The sequence below is a fragment of the Plectropomus leopardus genome, chromosome 12 (assembly GCF_008729295.1).
Source record: "Plectropomus leopardus isolate mb chromosome 12, YSFRI_Pleo_2.0, whole genome shotgun sequence".
Classification (NCBI taxonomy): Eukaryota; Metazoa; Chordata; class Actinopteri; order Perciformes; family Serranidae; genus Plectropomus; species Plectropomus leopardus.
Window position 1 is genome coordinate 21,554,117 of NC_056474.1, and position 16,919 is coordinate 21,571,035.

General features: G+C 39.0%; 1 protein-coding gene across 1 annotated transcript in view; it reads left to right on the forward strand.

The window, feature by feature from the left end:
• Positions 1-3,330: 3,330 nt before the first annotated feature.
• The window catches only part of LOC121951124 (low-density lipoprotein receptor-related protein 8-like), a 100,480-nt gene continuing 86,891 nt past the window's right edge, over positions 3,331-16,919 (forward strand). The window contains exons 1-2 of the mRNA XM_042497353.1: positions 3,331-3,420; positions 4,076-4,192. Coding sequence (XP_042353287.1) covers positions 3,354-3,420; positions 4,076-4,192 — 184 coding nt within the window. The 5' untranslated portion in view covers positions 3,331-3,353. The remainder of the gene's footprint in view (positions 3,421-4,075; positions 4,193-16,919) is intronic.

Below are 16,919 nucleotides of genomic sequence, written 5' to 3' on the forward strand. Positions count from 1 at the left end.
CTGATATATATTATTAACGTTTTGTTTATAAACTAGCACCTGGTATCCTGTTATTATGCAAATGACCCCAGTCAAAGCAAGTTAGATAGCCAGTCCTTGGCTTACACACAGTTTTACTTTCTTGATTAGTGGATAAATGCTGCTTCAACATGTATGGTTTAGGTGTTGTATTTCTTACTTATAGGCTTTTTTCACGGCAGACATCTTGACTTGTCATAGCAGGAAAAGCACAGGTGAAACTGATGAGATTAACAATGGCTGAGTTCCATTAAGTGTGCCAGTAAAATATTCCAATGAGCCAACATGCACAACAACGGGGCCTCCTCTAAATGGAACGCAGCCATCGTCAATGCTAGTATAGGTGTGCGTTTGACATGTCTGAATGTCTGCTGTCTGTTTCGCTCGACCTGCGGTTATTTTCCCAGCTGTAAATCATGTCTCCTGTCAGGTGGCTGCGCCAGAAAACAGCCTAAACAACCTGTAGGTACCTTGCATTTCAAAAGGGACGAAAGGCCTCTGTCAGTGTCGTCTTTGGTAAGTTGATGCGCCGTTAGCTTACATTCATGAATAATGACAAAATAGCAAAAACCTTTTCCAGCTAACAACAGTTGTACGCTAACTTAGCCAGTGTGTCTCATATTTACAGACCTACTACCAAAGCACTGCATGTCCACAGGTGTAAAGACAGCACAGCAGAAATGTTAAAGAAATAGTAACGTCATGTCCTCATGGATATAGTGGACTAAATGTTATCTTTGAAAAGCTGTAGCCAACTAGCTAGCTAGGCTAATAGCGTGATGTTTGGCTAGTGTTTTGTTCTCCACATATCAATCTCTCCAAATTTTCCAAGGTGACACGAGAAAAAAAGGTGTTTTAATTTTACATTTAAAAAACAAAACAAAATTCAATATGACATCCATATTATTAACAAAACAAAGACCTTGAATTAACACACTGTAGCCCTGATGCTTTGCGAGGGTATTTTGTAGAAACCTGTGGTTTTCCACAAGTCATCTCAAGTGTTAAAGTACTGTGCTGGAGACTGAGGATGTATATTATATAGGATGTATGTTATATATATATATATATATATATTATATATAGTTATTGTTTTTCACACTTATCCTGAAAGGTCTTTTTCCACTTTAGACATAATTGCTATTTCACCACAGGGTACAGGTGTAAATAATTAAATTAATGAAGGCTGAATTCCATTTAGCTGCTTGCGTTTCAGGGTGCTGTTGTTGTGCACACTGACAGAGTGCAGCCATCAGTAATGTTATTAGAAACACCTGTGTTTTTTCACACAGTGACAAGTCAAAAATGCATGCTGTAAAAAGCCTGAGATGTTTTTGTGTGGGAGGCACAGGCTGTGTTTGATTGACAGCTAACTTGCCTGAGTCTTTTGTTGCAGGTAGTGGAACAAATTGCACCTTTATCATTGTGAGTATTTAGATTAGAGGTAATCAGCCAGGGTGATGGAAAACACCTGTGTGGGTTTGTTGGGCCTCTAGACATTTATGATATGGGTTTAAAATCAATAAATTACAATGAGTGTAATAAAGAAAATGTGATACAATTAAAGGATCAATTTACATAAGTACATTTGGATTGTATAGTTTCAGAGTGAAGTAAATGAGACACAGAATGTCACAAACTCAGGGTAGTTTATACCTAGAAAAGTTTACAGTTGGATTAAAAAAACTCAATACTTGAATTGATATTTAGTCATTGTAATACATGAGTCAAATGAGCCCAGGGGTGCTGTATGAAGAAGAAAGATGATTATCAGCCCATCATAAATTCTATTTCATAGTGGCCACAATAACCCAGAACTTACTATGTGTGGCCTGCATAATTTAGTTGTAGTTCTGCTTCTTTTTCTGTTGTATTCTTTTCTGGAGCTAAACATAATATTTGTCAAGAATGTCAAATAGTGGCTCATATAGTTGGTACTATTGCAATGATCTGAAGCTTTGGAACATCCACTAAATTAATCTTGTTGTGTCACCTACTGTTTTCTTTTGTGTAAACACATTTTATTGCAGAAGAAGAGTAACACAAATAATGTGACAAAAAAACCCTTTACATACTGAACCTGTTAGACTCAAACATCCCTTTCTAAATCCCAGTTCAACCTTATCCCATGTGAAATGGCTCAAGACAGGTTATGGTAAACCCAATTGCCTGAAAAAATAATGGTATTGTACATTTCTGCAAACCACGGATACATTACATATGTACATTATTATAATTATGTGGTGGATATGTTAAAACTTTACATTTGAACAATTTTGTGGTTAATGTGGGTTTTGTTTTGGCACAAAAAAACACCTTATGTCTCATGAACCCTGCGGTTAACTGGTAGTTAGGTTTAAAAAAAACAAAACATGGTTATGGTTAGGAAAAGATCATGTTTCGGATGTAATAAACATGGTTTTGGTGGCACAACCACAGCTGGAGAACCTGTTGATATCTCGTAAAAAAACATGCAAAAAAAACACCGCTGTCCGTTGCACAATCCCAGCAGGAAAAGCAAAAATATGCAACTATTTTTTGTGACAAAAACCTGGTTGGAAATGCAGCAAAGTCACTGCAAAAAACAACCACTTTTCATGGCACTATCCTTACAGGAAACACAATGATGTCTGTTAAAAAAACAACTGCTTTTCATGCCACTATATCAAGCAAGAAACACAGCAATGACTCTATAAAAAACAACTGGTTTTGTTGTTTATTGGTGGTCTGCAGCTTGGTAGGCGTCTCGCCGAGGTGTCACACTATTCGCCATCCCCTCCACCATCCGATGATTTAAGAATTTATACATATGCAATGTACAATATAACATCTTCACTATTTGCAGAAATGTACAACGGCGACATTTTCTTCTTGTTGCCGAGCGGTATGTTGCTTTCAAAGCATGGGTCGCATTTTCATATACAAAGCCTTCACATGTTTTTGCTTATCCCAATATTCAGAAAATGTCTAGGGTACTTAATATATATGTATATGTGGAAAATGAACCATATATAAAATAGATAAGAAATAAAAAAATAAACATATCATCTACGGTTTCTAATGTCAAAAATGTATTATAATTAAAGTACTTTAAATACTATAGCAGTTCAATTCAATTCAATTCAGTTAAATTTTATTCTATTGTATTCTACTCTACTCTACTCTGCTCTACGCCCCGCCCCTCGCGCCGTCGTCACGGGCCGGGCAGCCAGTGAGGCGGAGGGAGGGGGTGTTTCAGAGCGGAGAGGCAGGCAGCAGCGTCGCAGCGTTACAACAAGAGCGGCTTTCGGGCTTTGTTTTGTGGACGTGAATGAGCTCCATCACCTCCTTCAGAAATGTGGACGGATATAAGGACATTGCTACTTTTTCATTCGTTAGTCTTGAGTCTTCATTTCTCAGAAGGTCAGTGGTGTCCGTTTTTTTTTTTTGCTTCCCTGCGTGTAAAACGTTAATGTGATAAAACGTAAACCGTAGTGTGTGTGTGTGTGAGAGAGAGAGAGTGAGTGATGGGGCTGTGGAGGTGAGAGATTGGACGCACCGCCACCGGCACTCAGTCAGCGCACAAAAGCTTTTGATACCAAGAGAAAAAAAATAAGAAAACACTTTTCTCCATCAGTAACCCACGAGAATATGACTTGTTTAATTTAAATGTGTGGCAGTTTGGTGGCTTAATGAATTGCTGTGCGGGTTCAGGATCTGTCATGTGTTCCCAGGCTGTGAGCGTCCATACTGCATCAGACGTAGCTGTAGTAGCTCAGACTGAATCTTTGTCTTCATGTTGTGGAGAATTATGTCCGGCAGACACGGGGCCTCCTCTGCTGCTGTTCCCCTCTTCTCCCATAACAGCTTTTAATTATCGTGGTAAAGTGGATCAATAACTGAAAGAAAACACGGAGCATGACGCTCCCAGCGCCTCAGCCAATTGACCTGAATGAATGCTGAATATCAATTAGGCATTCATTTGCAAATGACAGTTGAACTACAAGCGGTTACTCTACTATATGCGTTTGTTGCTGATCCATCTGTTCTCCCCTCTTGTTTGTTTTTTTCCCTCCAGCAACGGATGAGTGTGAGGATGGACAGTTTCAGTGCAATAACAAAAGGTGTATACCGACTATCTGGAGGTGTGACGACGATGACGACTGCTCAGACAACAGTGATGAAGAAAACTGTCGTAAGTGTTAAAATCAGAGCAGACGTTAAGGCTGTTAACTGTGAAAAAGACCTGTGATGATATGGGTGTTTTTGAAAATAACAATAAATAGAAATAACCTTTTACAATGGAATCAAAATGGAACAAAACAATGAAAAACTTAATTATTAGGTCACTGCAGCTCCTCCCTCCCTCCCCAAAGCCACTCACCCAGAACAATTAACTGTGTAAAAATGTGCACTAAAACATGAAAGCATCCTGTTGTGTCCCTATCATCATAGAGCCCATCCAGTTGTTTTTTTTTATTTATGATATATGTGCTAAAAGTTAAAAAACTACCCGGATTCATGTCTTTAATCTTATCAAGAGATAATACCTGGAACTGCTCCCATCAGCTATCCATTAGAGCTTGACTTAATGTTCTGTTCATGACTGGAATGTGTATTGAAGCTCCTGTCTTAATGAGCTGTATTTTCCCATAATGTTAACAGTTATGAACCAGAAAATGCACCCGCATCTCCCCTAGGTCTCTGTCCTCTCATAATTTCATATTATTTTTATGGTGGATTTGCTATCCTATTAGCATTTTTTCTTTTTTTTTCATTATGCATGGCAGTGCCTTATTTTTTTGGAAGACATAAAAGCTTTCAGAGTTTACAAAGAGGCACAAATAAAATCATATTTTGAGTAGGGATTAGGCGTGTGTGTTTGTATGAGTGCATGTGTGCATGTCTGTGCGCATGCCTCAGACCCAGAGTTTGTGCAGGTGATTTCATCCCTGCTGCACCTATATATAGAAAACTCAACAAGCATGCTTTTTTGAAAAAAAAAATGAGGGTTGATGGGGTAGAACCATTTTCCAATCATCTTCAAATAAGAAGCTGTCCAGCTGAGAGACAGATTGCGTGGTGCTGCGGTCTAGTGCACAAAGCTCTGACAGGTATCTTGGACATGTTGTTCTGTGCGGAAATAATAGAATTCCAGTTTCCTTTCTGACTGCGAGCCAGTGGCCTATATTTTGGAAGAATGCTCACGCAGAAACCAGTGAAGTTGTGCCAAAGCTGAATCCAAGCCCTGCATGTTTGCCGTGCAGCAATGTTCTTTTGTGTCTGGGTTAATTGTGGCTCGGGAGGAATTTCTGCACCTCCCAACACATGCATGCATACTTAGTCTGTATTTCTCCTCATATGTCTCTCTCTGTCTCTGTTGGTTTCTGTCTCTTTCACCAACATACTCCCACACACTCAGACCTGTTGTGTACAAACACCTCATGGTTCTTTTTGTGCTTTAGTCTGGAGGTATTGCCATTGTTACTCTGTTTCTGAGGCCAGCAGGACAAGTCCGCGGGCACGCCAAAGAAAGCCGGTCATTTGGAGCATCTTTGCTCTTAAAACATTCATGTGTCACTGCCACACACACACACATACACACACACACACACACACAAACCCCTGATGTTTGGAGGAAATCATTACTCCGTCAGGCTTTATTTCCTCAGTATTTCCTTTATGAATGAAATAAGAAATTGCCAGCGAAGTTTTATTACCCCCTGTGTGTTTTCCATCAGGCAGAACCTCAGACACATTTAGGGTCTGAGTGAAAACTCTCCTCCTGAAAGCCTTTAAAGCTGAGACTACTGTCAATCCACTGTTTGATGATTATGACAGTCCAGCATTACGTGCCAATATATTAGAGAGTGGCCTTCACTGTGTGTCCATTTCCTTTCCTTGTGTGTGCTGTATCTGCGTGGGCGGGCAGATGAGGCTGATTGGACTGTGCAGAGTCAGATCTGTCTCTGCACTGGCATCCTTATAGTGTTGGATTACTGATTGAACTTTGTGTTTCGGTGATGCTGTGGTTATTTGTGGCTAGGTTTAGGTGCAAAAAAAACTTGATTATGGTCAGAAGGAGCTTGTGTTTTGGCTTAAAATACCCAGTTTGGAGGGCACAATCCTGGCAGGAACAGCAGTGATGTCTTTTTCGTACCACTATCTTGACAGGAAGAGCAGCAAAGTTTCGATGAAAAACAACTGTTTTTTTGTGCCACTATGGTATGAGTAGTTACCATATCTTGGTAAGAACAAAAAAAACAGTGCCAGTATGCTACAAAACACCAGTAAGCTGCTAGAAAAACAGTGACGAGTAGCTAAATAGCCACAAGAAAACCGTGACTAAGTGCTTTAAAAAAACATGCTTGCTGCCTACAAACCTGCAGGAAACACTTGATTGACAACTGCTTTCTTTGTGCCTAGTAAACTGCTGGAAACACAGCAATGACTCACTAAATCACAACAGGTTTTCTCGGTCTGTAGCTCGCCAGGCATCTAGCCAAGGTGACACGCCATCCACCATCCCCTATACCCTCCAATGACATTCAGCACATCTGCTATGCAACTTTAGAAATGTTAATATAATACATAGGAAACATGCAAATGTAACATATTTGTGGTATTTGTTTGTGGCTGTAAAGATGGTAGTTGTTTAACTTTTACCCTATTTGATTTGAAGAAGAGTGTCTCTGGTGCACTGTGCAACTCTGGCAATATTTAATTAATGCGTTACTATTAAAGTCATTCTCAGGGGTTGCTTCTTTATACTCTTTTTCATTTCTACATATGAGGAGGCTAACAGACAAAGAGACAGACAGCGTAGAGCAGCGAAGTGTAAACCTGTCACAGCATATGCTGCACAGGAGGAGAGAGCGGTAAGGATTTAGCTTGTACTCACAGCAAATCCTGTGCAGGAATTACACAGTTAGTTTCTTGTTGACTACGAAGTGGTTGCATTTTTTAATTAAGTTTCTGAGTGCTTGAACGGATGGTGTCATTTTTTTTTATTCTACTTGTATTCACAATTTGTTATTTTGCAACACAATGCCAAGTCTGAGAATACAGTGACTGGATGTGTGCAACAGACCATGGTTATGAAAAATATGCTGACAGGAAGAACCTTTGCCGCAGCTCCTAATTTGTCATGCCAGTGTCACCTTATTTCCAACCTGACTGGTGTTTGCAGTTGAACCTCACAGAACAGGTGTAAATATATTAAAACACACATGTACCCTCTCTGCATCATGATCTTCCTCCATCCTCCACCCTGTTCCTGCTAACCCCATCCCCCACCCATCCACCCCCAGACTGCATCCCATCACCATCCCCCATCTCCCAAACTATATTCCCCGCTGACCAGTCCCTCACCGCATGCACCCATACATTCATACATGCATAATGTCACTCATAAGTATGCATGGACACAAGTATGGACCAGACACACAAGCATAAATGCATAAACACAAATACATGCATACCAATGAACTCTACACTTTTCTGACAGATAATTGAAATTTTGAATCTACACACACCACAATAGAAACTATATTTTGTTTACTGGTTGCATAACATTTCTGGGGATCAAAAGCCACCCCGCCTCTCTCCTCGTCTGGAGTTGACAGCAGCGGAGGCAACAAAAGAATTCTGCCTTGAATTCTCAAAGTGAGATTTGTTCCAACTCTGACATGGAGCTGCCGCTTAATCCTCACCCTGATTATAGCAGCATATCACCCAGTTTCCATCTTTCTGCGTTACCTTCAAAGTCCAGCACGTCTGCTTGACTTTCTTCTCATCCCTGAATGTGATAACGATCTATTTCATCCATGTTCATGAATATAACATCGATACCTGCAGGGAGGCATTTTCACATCGCCACGTAGAGCTCAAAGTATTCTTTTGTTTTCCTCTGAGATGCAGAGTCAGCAACAAACTGTGTGCCTCCTTTCTTTGTGTTCTTTTACCTAATAAATCAGCATAACTCCTTCAGAGGCAAACTCACTTTTGAGAGGGCTGGCGCTCTTCCACACCTCTTGGAGTCACTGTTAATTTCTTTATTCTAAAAAGCTTTTCTATGGATACGGCCTCCTCCGCTGCAGTTATTGCAAACTTAAGTCCTGCCACAACACAAAGTTGTACATACGCAAAAAGTATCCCTCCAACCGCGCTTAATGCTATATTCAACAGTGTTTAAACCTCAGATGGTTTTTGCTCGACTTACACCTGCCACCAGTTGTGGAAAGGGAACAATCATGAGTGTAGATTCATTGTGCGGGTATGTTTTATTTATGCTCTTTTCTCAAAAAGGGGGTCTGTTATTTGAATGTTCTGCACTTTCTTGCACAGTCTGAAAATTGAGCACATTATTTAAGATTAATTTTGGGTTTCAACCATATTGTTGCTTTTCTCTTGTATGTTCCTGGGGGGAGGTTATGGCTACTGAAATGTACCATGGTCCACTTAAGTGCTTTTCCATCTCTTGACATTAGTCACAATTGCTAATTGGCTTTATCTTTAAAATCCTACCATTTCTTTAAAAGGCTTCCCGTGTTGCTTTGGATTTGTCCAGACACTGAGAAATAGAATATCCAGTGTTAACTGAAAGTAAGTGGGCCTCACACTGCAAGATTTGCTTTTTGTGTTGCTTATCAGTTGCTTATCCAGTGCATTTGATTTTTTTTTCAATCGCCCTCTCTTTTTCAAAAGGATAAAAGCCTCTGCTTTCAGAAATCTCTTCCAAGAACTCTTAATGGTCACTAACAGTCATGTTACCTGCATCTCTGTATCTCTGTTTTAAACATAACAGTTCATCCCCAAATAAAAATACATTGCTACATTTTGCTCTTATCTGCAGTGCTGTTTGTCAATCTAGATCATCTAGGTGTGAGTTGCAGAGTGTTGGAACATATTAGCCGTAGAGATATCTGCCTTCTCTCCAGTGTAATGAAACTAGATTGCACTTGGCTTGTGGTGCTAACTGAAACACACCTATAAGCCATATCACCATGCTGAAGGAAGTTTGCATCTACTTATGGATGAGATGCTCATACTCGTGACAGCAGGAGATGTCAGCATTAATGGCGTTCTCCTTGGCTGAGCTGGAACGTTATAGGAAGTTCAGTGGTGCTAGGTGAGATATCAGTAGATGCACACTTTCTTCTGCACAGTTGGCAGGTGTAGTCCTGTAGTTTTTTAAAAAAAAGCTCCTGCATGAAACAACATCTGTGGATTATCTTTAGTAATTATCAGGATTTCTGGAAAGAGACATTGTTGTTGACTTTCTTTCTCACTTTTTTGGCACTTTGAGCACCACAAGCCAAGTGCCATCTAGTTCCATTATATAAGAGAGAAGGCAGACATCTCTACGGCCGATATCTCCAACACTCAGCAACTCGCACCTAAACAATCTAAAATGCCAAATAGCGCTACAAGAAAGAGGAAACATATGTCTTTTTATGTTGGGGTGAACTGTGCCTTTTAACATACATTTGAAACCAATTTGGCCCCATTACCATCTACAATATAGTTCCTCTCCTCTCCCCAACAGAAACTAAACCCTGAGCTGCTGCAGCATTGTGCCTCTGTACCTTTGGCACTGATGGGCGACTGGAGTACAAACACTTCCAGTCAGCTCTACTTTTTGAGTACTCAGCGCTCTGTTGTTGTTGTTTATAAGTTCTCCCTGCTGTGTGAACACTATCTGGCCAGGCTCATTGACAGCAATATTTTATACATTTTTGACATTATTTCAACTGATTGTACATGAGGAAGCAGTTTGGCCAACTACTGAGCCCTATGTGTGAATGCAGAGGAATAATACAATAATCCCTGATGTTCTGCCCTCTGTCATAGAGGTTTCAGGGAATATAGAGAACCCCATCATCTTGTTGTGTTTCTGACTTATCAGTGTTGAAAACATGTCTTGGTTTCTGTGAATGTATTTTCCCCCCACAGTCTTTGCCTCCGCTTGTGTGTGCTGTGTGAAAGGATGTGTTTGACAGCGTAGAAGTGAGGCATCGTTGATGAGCTGTAAAAACAAAGAGAGTGGGTAGAAAGTGATAGAAAGTGAGGAAAGAAATCATTCGGACCTGCAGGGTGAGTGGCGAAGGATGTTTGTGTTCCTTTCAAATTCTCTCCATAATCTCCATGGCTGTTGACAACTGTTACACAGCATGGAAAGGATTACGCTTTTATCTCTCCATGCAATGAGGCATGTTTTCCATTGGGTCTGTGGTCAATTTATGTTCTGTTAACTCACTCACTTGCAGTTCAAATAATCATGATAGAGCCTTAATTAGTGTAACAATTTTTAATAGCCTGGATAAAGCAAACTTTTTAAGGCAAAAGTTGTTGAATTCATGAAAGTCAAATCGACCTCTACCAATTATCTCTACCTTCTTATCTTTTTCATTTAAGCAGGAAGCTCTGAAAGTCTGTGTTTATAGTGAGAAAATCAAAGGGTCATTAGAGTCAAACCCAAATTTGAATTCTCCACACGTTTTTTGCAAATAAATATAAACTATAGTGAAACTGCAGATATTAGATTAAAGGATAAAATCATAATTGAATACATTTGTGAAAACAGCTTCTGAGCTTCGACTAGCCATCGTCTTTATATCAGTAGATATCAATAATTGTTATGAGAGTGTCAAATCATAATTTCGTTCAAGTTTAAAGGCTGATCTTTGCTCCTAAGTTAAGGTTGAAGAAACTATATGGTTAACTGTGATTTAAAACGGTGGTTCCCAACTGGTCCAGCCAAAGAGTCCATATTTCTAGTCATTAGTTTCAACTTTATTTCATAAAATGTAAACAACACCTAGACTTAGAACGGGAATATATAAAACATATTGCAAGAGTAAACAGAAATGGCAATAGAAGCTCTGTGCCAGAAATTCCCTGTACTTCAAAATAAAGTGTTTTTTTACAATTACAGAGTGGTCATTCAGAATGGACCTACAACCCACCAGTTGGGAACAGCTGGTTTACATTATTATTTATTGTCAGAACATGACATTTGCCAACAATTATAATCAGAATAACTATTGAAGAAAATTGTATTGAGATAACTATTGTTTTATCACCCGGTCCTAGCTTCTCAACAGTGTTCAAACCCAGAGACATTTGTAATTTATTTATAATAATGGTGCATTTCTTTTAATTGCCTGTCAATGGCGTCATATTCCCTTCACTACATCTAGTCGCTCTGAATTAAGGGAAAACATAAAAAAAACAACAGATCATACATAACTGAAAATCCTACAATGTCACTGTATATACTCAGTAACAGCAAAACAACTTTTTTTTCTGCAACACAGCATAATATTTGCATTAATTGAATGCTACTTTGCAACACAGTAATGCAGTAGAGACCTAATTTATTCATATGATATTACAATATCGATCCAGTTTACCACAGTGTGGCTATGTGAATCATAAGAGGCTTTTGCCAGCCACCAAGCTTATGCTTATGGTAAGATAATGAGTACAGTAATGTTATAATGTTAATCAACAATCAATTACATATTGTGTGTTTAAGCAAAATGCACAGCACATGTAAATAACAAAGTAATCAAATTAGATGTTTGAAAAAACCATTACGCAGTAAATGCAGTAAGCAATGGTGTTCTTGTCCAGTAATAATCAAGAATTAATCTGTCTGACCGCTAGACATTTTCCTCCTGGATGCATTTGGTGCTTAGTGCATTTGTTAGCATCAGGTGTCTAAAACTCTCAGCGACCATTGCTCGGATACTGCCCATGTCTAGTCCCCATCCACATGCGTGTGTGTATGTAACTGTGTTTAGTTTGTTTGTTTGGTCGCTGGCCCTACTGGCCTTCTGCCCTGTGTCTGCGTGTCTCAAAGCCAGCTTGCCCAAAGTGATCATTACGAAGTCTGCAATTGAGCTATTATCTGAGATTAGCGCAAAGATGCTGAGAGAGAGAGGATGAGCCAGAGGGAGAGAGAGAGGGGGATTAATGTGGGGATATAAAACATCACTCAGCCCCAACCTCTTGCCCTCACTCTTCATGTATTTATGCCCTGCTCCACTTGGTTTTAGGGCTTGACACCTAAAAGAAAGTGCTCATTTGCAGTATTTCAAACATTACACCACCCAGAAATCTCTCATTTTGAAGGAAAAAAATCACAATTCTCTGGGGACACTCTGAGCAGTGTGAGTTGCCTCATGAAAAATGCTCTTTCAGTTGAGTTGAATCATTGAAGTGGTGCCATGGCATTATTAAAACAACAGCATAAACTGTAAATCTGAGCAACACTGGTTTTGAAACTGAATAATCCTTTGAGTGATTATTTTCTCAAACTTTTATTGTTTTTAATTCAACTAAAACGTCATTGTTCCTTCATTTGAATCATGTTGTTAAAAAGCTGTCATGAACCCAAGAGGTTTCAAATGGCAGATTTTGTGTCAAATGCCTCTTGACTCAGTCGATCTCTCTTATTTGCCTTTTATGTTACTTTCTTGCATATTTAGAGCTTTCTTTATTGTCAGTTAACGCTACAAAATGAGTTCCCTCAACAGAACAATGGTGCCTAAAACACAATTAAATGTCAGGTAAAGAATGGAGGTTGCAGATGTCAAGCAGTTTATTTATTCAAATATGAACAACACCTGACAGTCGTAAAATTGTGAAAATGAGGACAGTCTGTGCATGCATTGAGTGAAATGTTTACTGAACAAGTTGAGAGCCAAACTAGTTTTGAAATCCAGCATTTCATAAAGTGTCACAGATAAAGTGATGCTGCTACACATGGCTATAATTTTTGACAGACAGCAGTGGCAGTGAATTTAACCCAGATTTTCCTAAAAACTGGTAAATGTTAAATTGAAGGTTGTAGATGTTAAGTAGTTAGTTAGTTCATTCAAGCAACCTCACAGTTGTCATAAAACTGTCATCATTTATAAGTTTAATGACTATTGTTCGAATGTCCCATCAAGGCATCCTGTTACGGTTAAAAGGAAAATTACAAAATGAAAGTTGTGTCTATGATGTTACCATCAGTTGGATGTCCTTCATAAACATCCTAGCAATGTTAAACTACGATCAAAATAATAAGCTAACTGTAACCCATACTCAAACCTTGGTGTCCTGGGTGAAAGTGCTGTCCTTTATGTATTCATCCACCACTTTCCACCACCACCATTTTCCTGTTACATGGATTTTATCGCTCTTTATGCTGCACTGTTTTTGGACTTTCTTCTTATAAACTCTTATAAGCACCACAAATGTGTGTTGTGTAATACTAATCTTGGATTTGGAGTTGACATCACAGTGTGGCTGTGTGATCATTTCACAACCAAATTAATAGATTGACAATGAAATGTATTAATAAAAACAAAAAGCAAAGATACATGCAATTGCTTTTTTAAATTTCCTGGTGCATAAGAGAGGGTCTGATTTGACCCTTATTGGATGAAACAACGTCGCCAGCTGGCCATCTGCTTGTAACAGTTTTGCAATTTTTGGTGTCTGACTGGGACCAATTTTTTTTAATGACATCACCATCTGACAAATATTTGCTGGATGAGAAGTCTGTGCATGCATCTAGTGAAATGTTGTTTTTTTAACAAATTGAGAGCTTATCTACTTGTAAAATCCTGCCTTTCAGTTGTCATGAAAGTGCCACAGATAAAGTGATGTCTATAGTTTCTGTAACCGTTGGACAGTAGTGGCAGTGAAATGAACCCAGGTTAGCTTGAAAATCGATAACACGCACGCTGGATGTTTGAGAGAAGCTGTCTGTGCTGTGAACCCAGGCCTTGGGGCCACAGGCATCCAGGCACACAGCGCCTTTCATCTAGAATCACTGTCAGAAAAAAACAGACCCACGAGGGGGGATGTTGGCACACATTGCAAGAACTGTAGCCCTTGGAAACTTGTGATTCATTTTTGTGAAAAATGTCACTTCATGTGACTCAACAGGCATGCTTGTGAATCTTTGCTGACAGCTCCAGGGATGTCAGGATTGGCTGAGTGTTGCTGCGAGTCTCACTTTATTTTGATTTATCTGTTTGTGGATGAGTACACACACTCATCACAGACCTACAGAGGACATTATGCCACTCTGAAGTCAAGCCAGGGTAACAGAGAGCATCAGCAGCCGGCGTGGTAGTGAATTGGAATGATGAGCAAATGGCTGTGACACAGCAACCAAAGCCCTTAACCGCTTTCTTTTTATTGATGATTCAGTGTAGCTGGATGAATTATGGCTGTCACTTCCACTCAGAGAGGTAGTAACAATCTCCTCCTCTTACACAGCTACATAGTGACTCATTACAGTCACCATCACAATGTTAAAGCTTTGCATGCAGGACGTCAAAACCTTTAAGTCTTTCCACCTGCCTGCATGTCTCCACCATCAATGCACCATCAGAGCCATTGTGCCGGGATAGAAATGATAGAGAAGGATCATGGAGGTGTAGAGACAAAAGGACTAAACAAAGGCCAGCTACTGTTGATGCAGTTACAGTCAGGACTGGGGTGGCAGATGAAATGCTAATTCCATATTTTCAATATACAGTACAAACGTAGTCTTTAGTGCTGTTATGAATTGATCTGCTGGCTATTTTCTTAAGTAAATGATTCGTAATTAAAAGCCTGTACACATAGGTGGCATTTAACCATGACTATGGCTATATATTACACACCGAAAAGCAACAAATATTCTGCGCTTTCGCAACTCAAAAAAAGGCATCAGCTGGTCATGTTATGGCTATACTTTTGGAGATTCTAAAACACCAACACAGTGGCTCTGTAGTCAGAACCAAGATGACAAACTTTATTACTTCTCTCAACTTTGAAAGGCAATGCATACCAGATCCACTCCCTCCATGCTTACCTTTAACAATAAAAGCCCTAGACATATACACTGTGTAGCTGTTTGCCAGAGAAAACTCACATTCACCCAGAGCATTTTGACAAAAAAGAAGCTCATTAAAAATGCTTAGCTTAGGAGGCTATAGAATTTACCTCAGACAGACAACCAGATGTTGCTCTGGGCAACCTGATCACCAGAAAAATGTTGGTATTGTACGTTTCTGTATACCATGATTATGTTGCACTTGTATGTTATTGTATTGCAGATTTGTTGAAACTTGAAACCTTTCTAATTCATGAATAAATAAAAAACATTTCTAATTCAGTGGGATAACCATTATAGTTTTAACACGTGATCTTCCGTTGTAAATGTTATTAAAATAATGTATCAATTAGTTATAATAGTGGGATATATATGTCAGCATTCATTTTGATCTTATCACTCATGACTAGTTATAGTCTATTCAAGCAGGACAGACTGGATCTTTGTTTGACATGAACTCTGTGATCTTTAAAAATGGAGTAACGCTGCCTGTTCCTGTGTGACTGTGAAGAAACATTGGAAAGATATATAGATGCATACTCATTATGTTCAACACTCATTCATATTTATTTCTCATTTGCTCAGCAAGTTGTAATGGACCATCAGTTGAATGTGGGGGGGGAAATGTTCTGAAGGTTATAAGTCATTGTAGGGGTAAACTGAAATAATGTCCCTTCCCTGTCAAAGAATGATCTGTGAGTCATTTTCTGAACTGAAATGCTAAATGTATTAACTAAACCTTGAAGTTAAATAGGGATTTAATATTGTCAAATATTGTATTACCTGGACAATGATAGCAAATAAGAATCTGCCTTACACTTATTTACTCAGCAGTAGATTTTTTGGTGTGAGAGGCCTTGAATCTGGCTACACAATCAAATATTGTCTTTACAAAACTTTCCAATTATCAAACGTTTTTACATGGGCTGATCAAATGTGTCAAATGTCTAGACTATAGACTCACTAACCCTCCACTCTGCTCAGATCTGTACAAAGGAATTTGTAAAAAACTTTATTTCTGGAGGAATAAATCATAACAGACTGACATAATTTAATGGCTGTATGTAGAGCCCAGAGCAGAGCTGAGGAACAGCCTTTTCACCCTCTTCTGCAGGCCTACTTTACATCAAAGTATACTTTTTTCAGCATGACACTTGAAAATGATGTATATTAATACATATGGTTTACAAAAAATGGGTTGTGTAGTAACTAAAGGGAATGATTATTATCAGTCTTTTTGAAGGTTTGAAAACTTGATCAGTTTTTGTGATGATTTTAGATTGTAATATGAATGTGCAAAACCCCAAATTAAGAAATCTTCCTAAATGCTGCTGTTAGAACTTGATTTTTATTTTAAATTTTAATTATTTTTTCCATCATTTTAAACTTTACATGGCTTGACGATAATCAAACCCTGGGAATTTAAAAATCAGTTCTTTGGTATACATCAGTGGCAACCATTTTTTAACTCACTAACTAATAGGGACAGCAAAGAGAAAAATGGGAGCCCCCAAATAAATACATTTTATTAATTGTTGCAATAGTGATACTGTAACCCTGTAACCCGGCACTTTCGAGCTGGGATAAGGGACACTTCATCTTAACTAATTAATAGATAACACTTCAAAATTCTGTAAAGCATGGATCCTCAACATTTTTCAGGCCAAGGACCCCTTAGCTGAGAGAGAGACGGAGCAGGAACCTGGGGGTCCTGAACACCCTGTTGAAGACCAAGTATCAAATTAAACACAAACTAAGACGATTTTTGTATGGTTACTGTAATAATGTTTTTATCCATTTATGTTACATTTTCATAATTAATCTAAAGTACATCCCCTCTTCCTAAGTGTCTGTATATACTAAGAGCTGCAACAATATTCAGGGGGCCCTGAGTGAGCCAGAGCAATGGCTTGCTGTGTAAGTAGCCTAGAGGTGCACAAAGCTTTGCCAAAAAAGAGCCACATCATACAAGTGTTTTCTTGAACAAGCCACACGTCACTAGCCTTTTCACTGGTGCATAGAGCAGGTTAGGACATTGTCT